The sequence below is a fragment of the Eptesicus fuscus genome, chromosome 1 (genome assembly GCF_027574615.1).
Source record: "Eptesicus fuscus isolate TK198812 chromosome 1, DD_ASM_mEF_20220401, whole genome shotgun sequence".
Taxonomy (NCBI): Eukaryota; Metazoa; Chordata; class Mammalia; order Chiroptera; family Vespertilionidae; genus Eptesicus; species Eptesicus fuscus.
In genome coordinates, this window is record NC_072473.1 from 27,126,576 (window position 1) to 27,142,426 (window position 15,851).

General features: G+C 39.9%; 1 protein-coding gene across 1 annotated transcript in view; it reads left to right on the top strand.

Annotated features, from left to right (window-relative positions):
• Positions 1-15,851, top strand: part of CFAP47 (cilia and flagella associated protein 47) — a 502,125-nt gene that overhangs the window by 93,040 nt on the left and 393,234 nt on the right. Inside the window, exons 21-22 of the mRNA XM_054720946.1 lie at positions 2,353-2,497; positions 7,526-7,620. Of these exons, the coding sequence (XP_054576921.1) occupies positions 2,353-2,497; positions 7,526-7,620 (240 nt within the window). The remainder of the gene's footprint in view (positions 1-2,352; positions 2,498-7,525; positions 7,621-15,851) is intronic.

Sequence of the window (15,851 nt, forward strand, 5' to 3'; positions counted from 1 at the left end):
GTTTTCTTTTGGAGTGGAATTGCTTAGACATTGAATATATGCATGTTTGACCTCACAAGATAATTTCCATATTTTCTTTTCAAGTTTCCATTGATTTACATTCCATTGCTCTATACATTGTATTATAAGACTTAATGTTTGCCAATCTGTGGAATATAAAATGATATCTCACTGTGGTGTTGATTTGCATTTTTGCATTATAATTATACTTATTTTTTTTTGTTCTGTACCCTGATGAAATGTTGTTCTATAATTGATAGAGTGCACACACATGCTTTTTTTGGCCAGCCTCTTAGGAATTATATATGGCCTCATCAACCCATAGAAACTTACCCTGATCTTTCAAAGGAGACCCATATGCCCCTCTATTGTGACATTTACAAGATGTTACAGACATCTTCAATTCTGGGAACATCTTCATTATAGTGATTGTCAATTGTTTTCAGGTTATCTGCACTTTTCTTTTTCTCTTTCAATAGTTCCCCAGTACCTACCACCATTTTGGTGCTTAACTAAATTGAGCAGAAATTGATGAGGCTGCTGGTTGCCTTAGGTAGGCCTCACTACTAGTTTGTACTTCAATGGGTTCAGCACAATTCTAGGGTCTGGCTTTAAGTTATAATTTTCCAAACCTTATTTTATTCAGTATTGAAGGCATTATAAGTCCACATAGATGGGCAGATATTAAGATAGCTTGTCCAAGACTATGGTTACTCCTGGATATTAAACCCTGTAGGATCCGATTGCTTTTTCCATTGCTATGGTGTCCCTCCTTGAACAATATTAGACAAGTATTAAGACTTTTACTACTTTATTTCCTCATGCCAAAGACATTTGTGGCAGGATTTTCATGTTATGGTACAGCTAAGTAATTTATAGAACTTTATATTGATAAATATTTCCTAATTACATTGGATTTTAAACATAGCTGCCTTTAAAAAAATATTCTAGTACCACCTGGTACTGTTAGCAGTACATTTAATAAGTGTGCGGCATTGACTCTGTATCTTAGTAACAATTAGGAAATTTTTCCCAAATGAGCAAATGGACAAGGCCAGAATGGGATAAGAGGAATGGTTTTTTGCATATATAAAGTGTTAAACTTTCATTAACCATTTTGGATTTTATAAATTTCACCTGTGCAACTGGGTTGATATTATAAGTGAAACAAATAATGGCCAATTGACCTTAATGAAGTATTTTCCTTAACATTAGAATATTGTTGCTTCTTTTTCTTTGAATGGTATATGTAATTCTTTTAGAAAGGAACTGTAGGGTATATATAGTAGCACCACCAGAAGGACAAATTCTATAGAGTTTTGTGGTGTAGGCACATCCTGATATCTAATCTCAAGTTAAGATACATTCAATAAACATTCCTTATATATTTAAGCTAAGTGTCACTTTGTATGGATGCAAAATGAATTATACTTAAGCTCTACTAGGAGAAACAGATATGTAAACAAATAAAGGGACTTTGTGATGGTGTAATATAAGTAAATATAAGGAACAGAAATAGTCCTGAGTATTGTCGTTAGTTTTGGTTTATCAAACTGGGGATTGAAGGATGCATAATATTTTATCTGGCAATAATGAGTTAGTGAAAAGTCTTCCTGACCAAGGGACACCTTGATAAAGATAAAGAAGGGTGAAGCATCAGGTATTGGTTGGAAATGACAAGTCGTACAGCTTACTGAAGTATGAGGTGGTAGGGTGAGAACGAAGCTAGGTGAGGCTGGAACATGAGCTAGGAAAAAGTCATGGTGAACTTTGTGAGCCTTGCTAATGAATTAGGATATTCTCCTGTAGATGGAGGAGAATCATTAAATTTTAATACATGAAGTGATCTGGTCAGATTTTCAATGGCTTTAATTGTGACTTAGTTTTGTAGGGGGGGATTGGATAAAGAGAGAATCTAAAAATGAAATTAAAAGTGATGAGTTACTAACTTTATTCAGTTATGAAAAGGGTTAGAAGTGAGGAAGGAGGCAGGATTAATGGGATTTGGTAACTGATTATATACAGGAAGTGGGGGAAGGAAGGAAAACATGACTAATTTTTATAGAGTAGTCTAGTTAATGTCTTTGGTGAACATAACAGTGTATTTTTTGTTGCGGTAGAATTCACATATAACATTATGTTAATTTCCTGTGTACAACATGATTCGATATTTGTATTTATTGAAAAAATGATTGCCACAATTATTTAACATCTGTCACCAAACATAGTTACAAATATGTTTCTTATAATGAGGACTTTTAAGGTCTACCCTCTTACAGTTTAATTTTTAGTTTACATTATTCTCTTAAACTATTATACTACTTTCTAATTATTCCTTTTTAAAAATTTTAGGACACATTTATCTTCGGTGGCACCTTTCTTGGCGGTACCCAGATTATTCCATTTTTCGTAAAGAACAAAGGCATAACACGTGCCAGAGTGGAGTTTAATCTAGAAGGTCATTTATATTTTTCAGTGGTTTTTAAACACAAAACAGGTATATATGTTACACTATAATGATATTATTGTAAAAATAAAACAGTTTTAAGTTGCTCAAAGGTATAATTTTGTAAGTCAGGGACAATTATTCTTAACTGTTTTTAATGATTCAGTGAATGATTTTCTTATGCTCTGTAATCATGGTTTTACTTCTAGAAATACATCCAATATTAATATCATAACACTTTGGTAATGCATGACATATAGTTGCTTATTAATTGATTTCATATATATAAGTATATACTATAAATAAAAATAAAATTATTAATTTCTAGTTTTAATTGCTCATAAATTTCAGGTAAATGTTCTTAGAGAGCTCTCTCTCTATTATGTTTATTCATGTATTAGGTATTTTTATGTTAAATTAAGTTCTTAAATATGTACTTTTATAAGTGCATTTCATTTGTTTACTCCAGGGGTTGGCAAATTAAGGCCTGTAGGCCAAATTTGGCCTGACACCTGCTTTTATAAATAAGGTTTTATTAGAATACAGACACACTTATCTGTATACTAGTGGCCCAGTGCATGAAAATTCATGCATGGGGGGGCTGTCCCTCAGCCCGGCCTGCCCCCTTTCACAGTCCAGGAGCCCTCACAGGATGTCCTACTGATGGCTTAGGCCCGCTCCCCGGAGGGAGCGGGCCTAAGCCACAGTCTGGCCTCCCTCTGTGGGAGGCAACTGGCCAATCAGGTACATAAATTCTTTCTGAAGGCAGCATGGACTCCTTCCTTATTTCTTTCCTCTGTGGTTGGAGAATAGGGGACTAAAAGGTGGATACAGAACTGTGGCCAGGCCTGGGGCTTTTGTAGGCAGCGGAAAGAGAGAGGGCTGGGGAAAATCTAGACACAGTTTCCTTCCATTGTCCTCCCTTCCTCTGGGACCCTCCCTCTGTTTTTTCCTTGTCGTGGTGGATGCTCAGGCCTTGGACTGACAGGAGCCCAGGGACGGTGGGGTTCAGCCCCCTCACTTCTCAGCTGAAGGTACAGCTGCTTCACATTCCAAGCGGGGCTGTTTTCAAGTGGCTAAAGCGCTGGGAATTCATGCCTCCCAGCCTTTCCTCTCTCAGTTTCCTCCTTTGGTCTATTGCAAACTTCACTGAAACACTGAGGCAGCTCTGCCCTGGTATTTCTGCACTGGCCCCCACCCAGGCCCTGTGGGGTACTCTTCCTCGAGGTCTCTGGGTCCACAGTTTGAGTTCGGGGAGGTTGCCCAGAGCTTGTTCCCCCCAGCAAGTGTGGTGGGGGGGCAAGCTTAGAGAGCTAGAGGAAGATGGCAGAGTAAGAGTTGGTATGAACCAGCACCTGCTCAGCCAGACTTCCTAAGCTCTCCACCCCGCCCAGGCTGGGCCCCTTCCCTTCGCCAGAAGGATCCTGACTGAGGTCCCCTCCCTGAACCCAGTGCCCTCCTCCCTGTTCCACCACCAGGGGTGGGAGCAGCTCGCCCACTCTGGACCCTGCCAGTCCGGTAGACCATGGCACAGGCATTGCGGCCTAGGGTGCCAGTGGCTGCGAGCCTCCTCCCCCTTCCTGAAGCGTGGGGCAGGGTCACAGCAGCTCATGGCTGCCCCTGAGCAGTGCTGTAAATGGAGACACCACTTGCTGCTGAGCCACCATCCGGCCTGGGACCTGTGGAGGCTGGGGTGAACTTTGGCTCCCACTGGCCCCACTGAAGCCAGACTCGGCTTGGCCAGCCGCCCCCACTGCCCGAGGTCTGCATGTTCCCCACAGGCCTTGTTGTCCTAGTGAATCGCTGTGGCCCGGCCGTCCCATCCCAGGAAGTGGCCGTCCCGATCACCGTGGCTCACTCCCTGGTGCAGTTGGGCTTGCCTAGCAAGCACATAGGCAGGAGCTGGGCTGCTGAGGGGAGGGAGGAGGGATGCACGGGCCGGGGCAGAAGTGGGGAACTTGGTGGTGTAAACACAGCCCCCCCCACACACTCTGCCAGCCCTCATGTCACATTCCTGGACCCCCAGGCACCCCTGCCTGGTGCCGCACTTTCGGGCCTGGGGTGGGGGCGAGGGACCTGGGGCTGTGGCCTGGAGGTGGCCCTCGCTGGCTTGGAGTCACAGTGATCAGTCAGGGAGGGATATGGGAATCCCTGCTGCAAGTCCCCACCTCTCTCTAGCCCTGAGAGGTTAGCAGTTCATCCCACTCAGCATGCTGCGCGCGCAATCTGGCGTTCGGTTGAGCCTTTGGTCATTTTGGATGATACGGACTCTGGCTCTTTATGTATATATATATATATATATATATATATATATATATATATATATAGTATAGATATAGATATAGATATAGATTGTGTATGGCTGCATGTCTGCTGTAATTGCAGAGTTGAATGGTTGTGATAGAAACCACATGGCTTGCAAAACCTAAAATACTATCTGAGCACTTATAAAAAAAGTTTGCTGAGCATTGGTTTAGTCATTCCTTCAATAAATATTTGTTGTGTACCAATTATAGGCTAGATACTCCATTTTGACTCTATAAAAGTATCTTACATTTTCTTGAGAAGTGAACAGTAAGTTTATTAGTAAGGGTTTCAATACTAAACAAATGATCCACTAAAAGGGTTTAAATGATAAGGGTTTAATAAAGGAATTATCTATGGAGGTGGGAGCCAGGTGGAAAGAAACCAACAAGGGATGGAAGCTGCTACTACCTCTGGGCTCAAAGGAGCAAGAGGAGGCAAAATATTAGTGGAGCCCTGTGAGTTGTGAAACTATGAAAGATGGGCCAACTTGAATAGTTATAGCTCTAAAAGAATGAAGCCATTGCCAGAACTAGCCAAAGCAGTGAAGACACAGGGCGTATATACCTTTTACCTTCTCATATCCTGCTAGAGTCTCCCTGTGGTTGAACCAAAGCAGTGACAGAAGAGCAATGGGGCCGAGCTGAATCAACCTGTGGAGGTCAGGGCAGAGCAGAGAAAGATGGCTATTGGACTAAGTAACAAATAGAGATCACCTATAACAATAGGTGAGGAGAATAAAGAATCAGATTACTTCCATATGACATGGCAGATGCTATAGGACAAGTCAGTGCATGATGCTAAGGGAGCATATACTAGGGAAAACTAGACAAAAAGCAAGAAGGAAAGGTGTTTTGCAGAATTTGATGTGTAATTTGAGTCTTGGAGGAGATATACAAGAAAAGGGGATCTATGAAAGAATGCAAGTAAAAGCCTAGAAATGAGTCAGTATGAAAGTAGTTCAGGATATCTAAAGCATAGAGGACAGGACAGTATAGTTTATACTTAAAATACCCTGAAAATGTATCTTATTGTTATGAATAGTTGAACACATAAATGCCTTTCATTAGCAAATTAGACTTGTTTTTTCACATGATGGCTTCAGGATTATTTGATAGAGTGACTTACAGGAAAGGAAAGGTTGAGATCCATTTGTGTTGGCTGTGATTCCACTTTGTCTTCCCAGCCACCACTCCCATTACAGGTGCCATCAGTTCTCTGTGCTGCTGCCAGATTCTGTTTTGCATTTCCTCCCAGTGGCACTGGGCTTCTCTTCTAGGATGGTTCATTTTTTTCATCCCTGCTGCTTGAGATCCTGCCTTCTTTTATAAATGAGCTTCAACCTCCTGAGTCCTATTGGTCATTACTCCCATTCCCCTCCCCCATCCAATTGTTTGAAATTACTTTTTAAATCTTTTCTCCCTTAGGACATTGTGTCAGTTTTATTGCAACACTAACCAAAAAGGGCTATGTACCTGTTTGTCTCCCCTAGTACACTGTGAGCTCCATGGAATTAAGGACTATATATACAGTTTTTGTTTTCTATTAGAGCAGTCCAGTATAGTGGTGTGTATATTATAGGCACTCAAGAAATATTTATTGAAGCTAACTTGGATTATTGCATTTCACAAACTATATTTTATATATACTCCAAATATATTTATGAATATTGATTTATTTATCCATTTTATGTCTTATATTTTCAAAACATACATACATTCAAGGTGGATATTCTTTGCTGTGTAATATGTGCATCTTTCCCCACATTACCAGCAATGTTTATATTAATGTAAACTTAATGGTTTGGGTTTTTTTGTTCATTTGTCTAATGGTTTTTACATTGTAGTAAGTGAAATTAAGTAGGATGAAAGAGGGTGGAATGAGATATCAAAGTTCATTTCCAGACAGGGATAAATAAAATTATTATCATTCCTTGGCATAATTTGAAAACTTTATGGAGGAAAAAGAATTTTTGAAATCATTTAGATGATCTTTCAGGAAATTATTTCAGAAGTTAATTTAAATAGTTATAATTTTTGAAACTGAAGTTCGCATTACTATTGGTCAATTGTTTCTGAATCTTTTGTATCTGGAGTGATTTCATTTTGTCAAGTTTTCTTTTATAAAATTGTGTTTCTTTTCTTTGTGCACTCTTTAAGACATCAGGAGTGGTCTGCATCTTCCCTGCTCCATCTTCACTAGAAATCATGTCTCCCAACCCTCTCAGATCTAAGATTCAGTCAGTTATGTTACCTTGACCTTTACTAGTCTGATAGGACTCTGCTATGCTTCTTGAATATTGGAAATTTTAAAAAAAAGGATTTTCTGTTTTGCTGATTGAATATATATTTGCTCCATGTTTGGATATCAGTTTTGCTGATTAAAACTTTGGTATTTAGAACGATATTTTAATCCAGCAAACTTATGCAGCACAGCACAAATATTTTAGCAATTGTTTTTAGGTTGTTAAGAACACATTGATGATGTTTCTTAGTGTTGTATTTAACAATTATAGGCCCAGTGCACGAATTCGTGCACAGGTGGGGTCTGGCCGGTCCACCCTGATGGGGGCCAATCAGGGCTGGACCGGTGGGGTGGACCACGGGAGGTTGGCTGGGGGCTGATGGGGGCCCCGATAGGGCTGGTTGGTTGCCACAGTGCACATCATAGCAACCAGTCATTCCAGTCGTTCTGTCGTTCTGATCGCTTGATATATATATAGTGCTGTAGATATGTATTTGGCTTCTTTTACATGTACTCTTTCTTGTCTTATAGGGAAACACAAAGACCCTGCATTTCCTGACCGGTATTATTTAGAGTTAGAGGCAAAGACATCTATGGAATGCGGCATAGCATTTGCTCCCAAAGAAGTAAGTTCAATTTTCTATTACTGATATTACTGGGGCATGGTGAAGTTACTGATAATAATAACAAAGAAGCTACCAAAGATCACTGAAGCTCTTTTTGTAATGGGTCTTTTTCTCACTTGTGAGCATGCCTGGGTGTATCCTTTAATTCAGAAAAATGGTTGCTATAGCTGTCTGTCTCCTGCTTGCAGAGTGTTTCAAGTGGTGCACAGGGCACACACAAGGAACCTATAGTCTTGTTTTCCCATTTATGTTGTCTAGAAAACTCAAGATATGACTTGTATGAAGAACAGGGAAATTGAGACTAACCCCCAAATCACTTATATTTGAGCCATAGTGTACTTGGTACTTATACTTAAGTGGGCTTTGTTCAGTGCTCTTGGAATCACTAGTTGAATTTACTTTAAATATGCTGTGAAGATTTAGGAGGTGTTGCAATGATACTGGTTCTTTTTGTAATGTTCATTCATATTTAGTGATTCAAAAACCACAATAACAATAGTAAAGACAGAGCATGATTGTGGGCTTCATTCAAGAATGTTGGGAAATTCGAAAATGGTGGCAGAGTAAGTGGAAGCTACACTGACACTCTCCCAGGATCAAACTGGAATTACAACTAAAATACAGAAAAAATATCCTAAATAATCAGCTGAAGACTAGCTGGAGAGAACCCTGATAACCAAGGATGGAAAGTGGAGACCACATAGAGACTGGTAGGAAGGGCTGAGATGTGAAAGGGCTGGCTGGGTTCTAACAGGCAGCAGCTGAACTTCTGGAGGGTTATCTCAGCTGTCCCAGGTTTCCACTGAGAACTCTGGGATCTAAACCCAAGATGGGCTCCCCAGTCCAGAACACCAGACCTGAGAAAGGTGCCCACAGAACATTGGGAAGTGAAAAGCAGTGGGGTTGCTGTCTGCCAGCAAGAGATGGCTGGAAATGCAGGCACACTCTTAAAGGGCCAACACACAAAATTTTGTGTGCAGCCGCTCCACTTGGGCTCTGGAAGAGAGAGGAGAGAGGGCACTAGAGCTGTGTGAGCAGAATCTAGGGTTGGAGGCTCAGAGGTTAGAGCTCAGAAGGGAGCCACCCCAGTTTCTTATGCAGAGTCATTCCCTCACACTGCAGAGGACATCTTTCTCATGCAGACACTTGCTATCCAGGCAGCTTTTGCCTGGGTGTGTGGCGGGGGCAATTGCCCCACCTTGTTGGAATACCTCTCATCCCACCTTGTGTTTCATAGCCTGAGGCTAATCAAGACTGTCTATTCAACTTCAGGCAGAGGTGAATCTCTATAGGCTTTCTGTCTTTGCCTGATTTCCTTCTAGACCTTGGGCTAGGAAAAGCAGACCTTGGTGCACATCTTGGTGCTTTCCAAAGACACCCAGCCCCAACAGAGGGAGCCGCAAGCTGTGGATTGTTGATAGCTCTAAACAGGGTACTCAGGGCCAGTCATAAACAGCATCTGACATTGTCCTACACTAAAGATTGGGAATCATAGCAGATCAACCTTGCACATAGACACAAAACCCAAACCAGCAGCCAAAATGGGGAGACAAAAAAATAAGCCCCAAATGAAAGAACAAGAGAATTCTCCAGAAGTACTAAACACAATGGAGATAAGAAACTTATCAGATACAGAGTTCAGAATGATGGCAGTGATGCTCAACAGTATGAAAAAAGATATAGTAACTATGAAAAAAGACCAGTCAGAAATGAAGAATGACATACCACCATTAAAGAACACATTGGGAGGAATTCACCGCAAACTAGGGGAGCTGAGGTTTATATCAGTGAATAAGAAAACAGTAGACAAAATGACTCAATCAGAGAACCAAAAAAAAAAAAAAATTTAAAGAACAGGAGGAGAGCTTAAGGGAGCTGTGGGACAACATGAGACATAACAATACGCACATCATAGAAGTGCCTGAAGGTAAAGAAGGTGAGCAAGATAGAGAATTTGTTTGAAGAAATAAGGGCAGAAAACTTCCCTAACCTGGTGAAGGAAAAAGTCACATAAGTTCAGGAGATTCCCAAGCAAGAAGAACCCAAACCAAACATTGCCCACTCCAAGACACAACATAATTAAAATGCCAAAAATTAAAGATAATGAGAGAATATTAAAGGCAGCAAGAGAAAGCAATTTGTTGTGCCATGCCAGCATGGCCAAGGGTGAACCTGAGGAGGGGCGGTGAGGGACTAAAGAAGATAGACAAGAGAATATAGCTGGGCTTGGTGGATATCCCATGCTTGGATGAGGACACAGAAAGACCCAGCCTGCAAGCTGAGGCTTTATTTTATAGTCAGAACACACAAAGCAAAACAAGGGAAGTGGTCAGCATGTTTACAATGTCCTTGTGCGTTTCACCTTGTTTTAGCAGTACTTGTTGCACCTCCCACAGCCTATTAGCTATCTAGGAAGGAACTGGGGGAGGGGGGGCTATAAGGTTAAGCTTAATTATGCTAAGAGGGCTCTGCCCTCCAAGCTGGGACTTGTTTGTGGCCCTGCCACAGGTCAATCCAAGGCTTGACCCTATAGCCACTCCCTATAGTTTGTTATCTACAATGGAGTTCCCATAAGGCTGTCAGCTGATTTTTCATCAGAAACTCTACAGGCAAGAGGAATGGAATGAAGTATTCAAGGTAATAAAAAGCAAAGCTCTGAAACTAAGATTGCTGTATCCAGCAAGGCTACTATTCAAAACTAGAGGCCCAGTGCACAAAATTTGTGCATGGGGGAGGGTGTGTCCCTACACCCTCTCCAATCTGGGACCCCTTGTGGGATGTCCGACTGCCTACTTGGGCAGTCGGACATCCCTCTCACAATCCAGGACTGCTGGCTCCCAACTGTTCGTCTGCCTGCCTGCCTGATTTCCCCTAACCACTTCTGCCTGCCAGCCTGATCACCCCCTAACCACTCCTCTGCCAGCCTGATTGATGCCTAACTGCTCCCCTGCTGGCCCGATTGCCCCTAACTGCCCTCCCCTGCAGGCCTGGTCATCCCTAACTGCCCTCCCCAGCCAGCCTAGTCGCCCCTAACTGTCCTCTCTGCAGGCCTGGTTCCCCCCAACTGCCCTCCCCTGCAGGCCTGGTGCCCCCCAACTGCCCTCCCCTGCTGGCCTGGTCTCCCCCAACTGCCCTCTACTGCTGGCCTGATCCCCACAACTGCCCTCCCCTGCAGGCCATCTTGTGGTGGCCATCTTGTGTCCATATGGGTGCAGCCATCTTTGACCACATGGGGGCGGCCATTTTGTATGTTGGAGTGACAGTCAATTTGCATATTACTCTTTTATTAGATAGGATAGGTGGTGAAATGAAGAGCTTCCCAGAAAAGGCTAAATGTGTTTATCACCACCAAATCAGCACTGCAAGAAATGCTACAGGGAATGCTGTAATGAGAAGAAGAAATATAGAGAAAAAGAACAATAGGCATAAAGAATTAAAATGGCAGCAAATAAGTAAATATCAATAACCTAAAATGTAAATGGATTAAATATTCTAATCAAAAGACAGGGTAGCTGAACAGATATGAAAACAGATATGAAATATGACCTAAATATATGCTGTCTACAGGTGACCCATCTCAGAACCAAAGACTCACACAGGATGAGAGTGAAAGGTTGGAAAAACGTTTTCCATGAAAAAAAAAAAAAAAGAAAGCTGGGGTAGCAATACTCATATCTGACAAGATAGACTTCAAAATGAAGGCCATCATAAGAGACAATAAAGACCACTACATAATACTAAAGGGATGGATCCAATAAGAGGATATTACCCTGATAAAGATATTTGCATCTGATATAGGATCTCCTAAATATATAAAAAACACTTCTGAAGAACATCAAAGGAGAGATCAACAGCAATACAATCATATTAAGTAACTTTAACCCCACGCTGACTTCACTGTATAGATCTTCCAGACAGAAATCAACAAAGAAACAGTGAATCTAAATGACACACTGTATCAGATGGATTTAAGTGATATTGATAGAACATTTCACCCTAAATCTGCAGAATATACTTTCTTTTCAAATGCACATGAGTCATTCTCAAAGGTAGATCACATGTTAGGATTTAAAACAAGGTTTTACAAATTCAAGAATATTGCAATCTGATATCAAGCATCTTCTCAGATCACAATGGCATGAATTTAGAAATCTATTACATTAGAAACACTAAAAAACATGGAGGCTAAATAGCATGTTATTAAAGAACAAATGGGTTATCAATGAGATCAAGAAATAAATAAAAAACTTCCTAAAAACAAATGAAAATGAACACACAACAATATGTGGGAAGTCACACTACCTTTGACTTCTCTGAACTCACATGTTCATAGAAAGGTTACATAAATGTGATTTTACCTAAGGTAGCCCTGTAATCCTCAGAATACAAAATCAAGAGGTTCCATGATTTCTTCACTCATGTAAGTCTTATCAACTCAACAAAATTGTAAGATATAAGATAAGACATCTTTTACACACCAACCCAGTGACACAGAAAAGAGGTTGAGTTCTATCATTGTGAAACCACTGAGGTATCTAATGAAGAGGGAGAACTTTGAAAGTTTTTTTTTTTTTTATGGGTGCCATTCTAAGTGCTTTCCTAGATGTCATTCAAACAGAGGAATACCTCAAGTGAAAATAATATTCTGTTGAAACAAAGACTTCAGTCTCCTGTCCAGGGTTGATAGACAAAAATGCTTATGATTAGGAAAGGTGAAGGTGGCATTGCAATGTCCTGTGTTTTAATTCTTTTTTTAAAACAAACTGGATAGTTCTCCATGGCATTTTATTTTTTTATTCTTTATTTATTTTTAATGTAATTTTATTGATTTCAGAGAGGAAGGAAGAGGGAGAGAGAGATAGAAACATCAATGATGAGAGAGAATCATTGATCAGCTGCCTTCTGCACGCCCACTACTGTGGATAGATCCCACAACTTGGGCATGTGCCCTTGACCGGAATCGAACTTGGGACCCTTTAGTCCATAGGCTGATGCTCTATCCACTGAGCCAAACCAACTAAGGCCTGTATTTTAATTCTTGAGGGATCTTTCCCAGTTTCCTTTAAGAATGATTATAAATCTAGGATAACCACTGTAAAATGTTTACCCAAAGGTTGCATATCCTCAAAGAGCAGAAAAAAAGTTGGTGGGAAAAGAAAATGAACAATTCTGCCTCATTTTCAATAGATTCAGAGGAAATACAGAGCAGCAGAGATGAGAGCTGCAGAGACCTGGCGAGCAACCGAGGCATGCAGATTAACCAGTCTGTGCCACAGGGCAGAACCTGGGACATCGTAGCAGGAAAAGTGCGGGATGGTGGTGGAAATGTTTTGCATTGTCCATTAGCCATATGTGGATACTGAGAACTTGAAATGTGGCCATTCAAAAAAAATTAATTGATTTTAGAGAGGAAGGGAGAGGGAGAGATAGAAACATCAATGATGTGAGAGAATCATTGAATGGCTTCCTCCTGCAAATCCCCCACTGGGGACCGAGCCGACCCACAAACAAGGCATGTGCCCTGACTGGGAATCGAACCATGACCTCCTGGTTCATAGGTCAACACTCAACCACTGAACCATGCAGGTTGGGTTGAAATGTGGCCATTTTGACTGAAAAATTAAATTTTATTTCATTTTAAATATTTTTTATTTTTCTTTTAAAAAATACATTTTCATTGATTTTTGGAGAGAGAGGAAGGCAGACAGATAGAGAGATAGAAACATCGATGGGCTGCCACCTACATATCCCCTACTGGAGATCATGCCTGCAACCAGGGCATGTGCCCTGACCAGGAATCCAACAGGTGATCTTTTGGTTCCTGGGTTGACGCTCAACAGCTGAACCACACCAGCCATGTTCATTTTAAATATTTTAAGGTTGAACTTAAATATCCACATGTGGCTAGTGACTACCATATAGCGAAGCATAACACTAAATACTGGCCCAGGAGTAACTGACTGGACCATAGGAAAGAAGGGGCTTCGGAGACTTAGTATAAACCAGTGATGGGCAACCTTTTGAGCTTGGTGTGTCAAACTTCGCCAAAAAACTGAGCATAACTTGGGTAGTGTGTCACTTTGAGGAAAAAAACATTATTTTGCAAATGTTTCATCTCAGGAGCAGCAAATGTTTCATCCTCGGCATGCGGCCGCCTTAGCAACCGCGTGTCATCAGAAATGGCTACGCGTGTCAGTGCTGACACGCGTGTCATAGGTTCGCCATCACTGAGACCAGCCCAGCCCATACCAAATACAACTACAATTGCCCACCAGCACTTTTGATTGTACACAAACCTGGTGCACCAGAGGCAAAAATGAGTTACAACTGGAAATAAATCAAGCCCCTGTAGTTGATTTCACATTTTCCTGCTACATAGGTCAACTAGGAGAGCTCCCACTGGCTATTTACATCTACACACACACACACACACACACACACACACACACACACACACACAGCTTACAGCTAGCTATAAATACAGTGGAGGACATTTGAAATGACTGAAAACCAGATAATCACTCTGCCTCACTGGCATTAACTTATGGAGCAAAATCTCACAGGGCTTGCTGTCTCTGCAGGGTTTTTTACATTCTTCTCACTGTTGGACTGAATTACACTCCAATACACTCAGTAAGTCTCCCTTTAAAGTACCCAGTAAATACAGAACAATTCAAAATCTTAAGCAGTGTGTAGCACTTCAGAGAACTGTAAATATATATATATGTTATAATAAATGTTTAGAATCCATAATCTAAGCATTAAGAAATAGATGTATAAGTTCTTTGATTGATTGTGGAAAGGAGACATATGCAATATTTTCAACAATAAAGATTTCTTTAAAAATAAATAGATTTATAAGGCTTTAGTAATAAAAAATGAAAATATCAAATTGCATATGCATCTTCCCAAAAGTCATGTAACCAGAATTAAATTGAATTATATATATTTTTTCTAATTTTTGGATTTCCTTAAGTTAAATGCTCTTATCAATGAATGATAATATTAAAAACAACATATAGCTCCATTGTGTGAAAATATAAAATCACAATATAGATTTATTAAGAAAATATATAACTTGACCTTGACATACTTAAAATCTATAGATTAAAATTACTAAACAAACATATAAGGTTATTTCCCTTATTGAAAAAAGTATGTGGGTGTGTGTGTGTATAACTCTGTATATGCAAGGTATTGAGTAGGAGAATGGTATAGCTTAATGCTTCAAAATACTGACTTGTCACAAAAGGTATATTTTCTTGTTTTTGTTTTTTCTCAAAATTATAAGAAAACATATATGAAAATATAAAACTAAAGGAACCCTACAAAGATTATTTTGAAAATCAGCATTCCTTCCCTCTATTATGTACAACATACACACACACACACACACATACACACACACTCACTCACACACAAACACACAAATCCAGATGCAGTCGTTTTCAATTCTCTTAGTTCTCTCATTTATAATTATCTCTGTGTAGCTAAATTACATACGTATAGAATACTAAAACAAGCCTCAATAAATTTAAATTTATTTAAATAATACAAAGTATATTGTCCAATCACAATGAAATTATATTAGAAATAAAAAAAAGAAGGAAATTTGCTAAATTCTCAAATTGGTGGAAATTATACAGTACATCGTAAATAACCAATGGGTCACAGAAAAAATGTAAGAAATTGCAAAACACTTTGATGAATGAAAACATAGCATACCAACATTTTTGGGATGTAGATAAAGAAATGCTTAAAGGGAAATGTATAGCTGTAAAACCTATATAAAAAAATTAAAAATATCTCAAATTAACCTTCCACCTTAAAAAAATAGCAAGAAAAACTAAACTCGCCGAAACCTGATTGACTCAGTGGATACAGCGTTGGCCTGTGGACTGAAAGATCCCAGGTTCAATTCTGGTCAAGGGCTTGTACCTTGGTTGCAGGCACATCCCCAGTAGGGGGTGTGCAAGAGGCAGCTGATCGATGTTTCTCTCGTCGATGTTTCTAACACTTTATCCCTCTCTCTTCCTCTCTGTAAAAAATCAATAAAATATATATTTAAAAAAATAAAAACTAAACTCAAACCAAGCAGAAGGATAAAATGTAAATGAATGAAATAATAAGAAACATTACATAAAATCAACAAACTATAATTTGAATCTTAAAAAATATCAACAAAGTTGAAAAACCTTTAGATAAGCTAAGATGAAAAGAGATTACTCAAA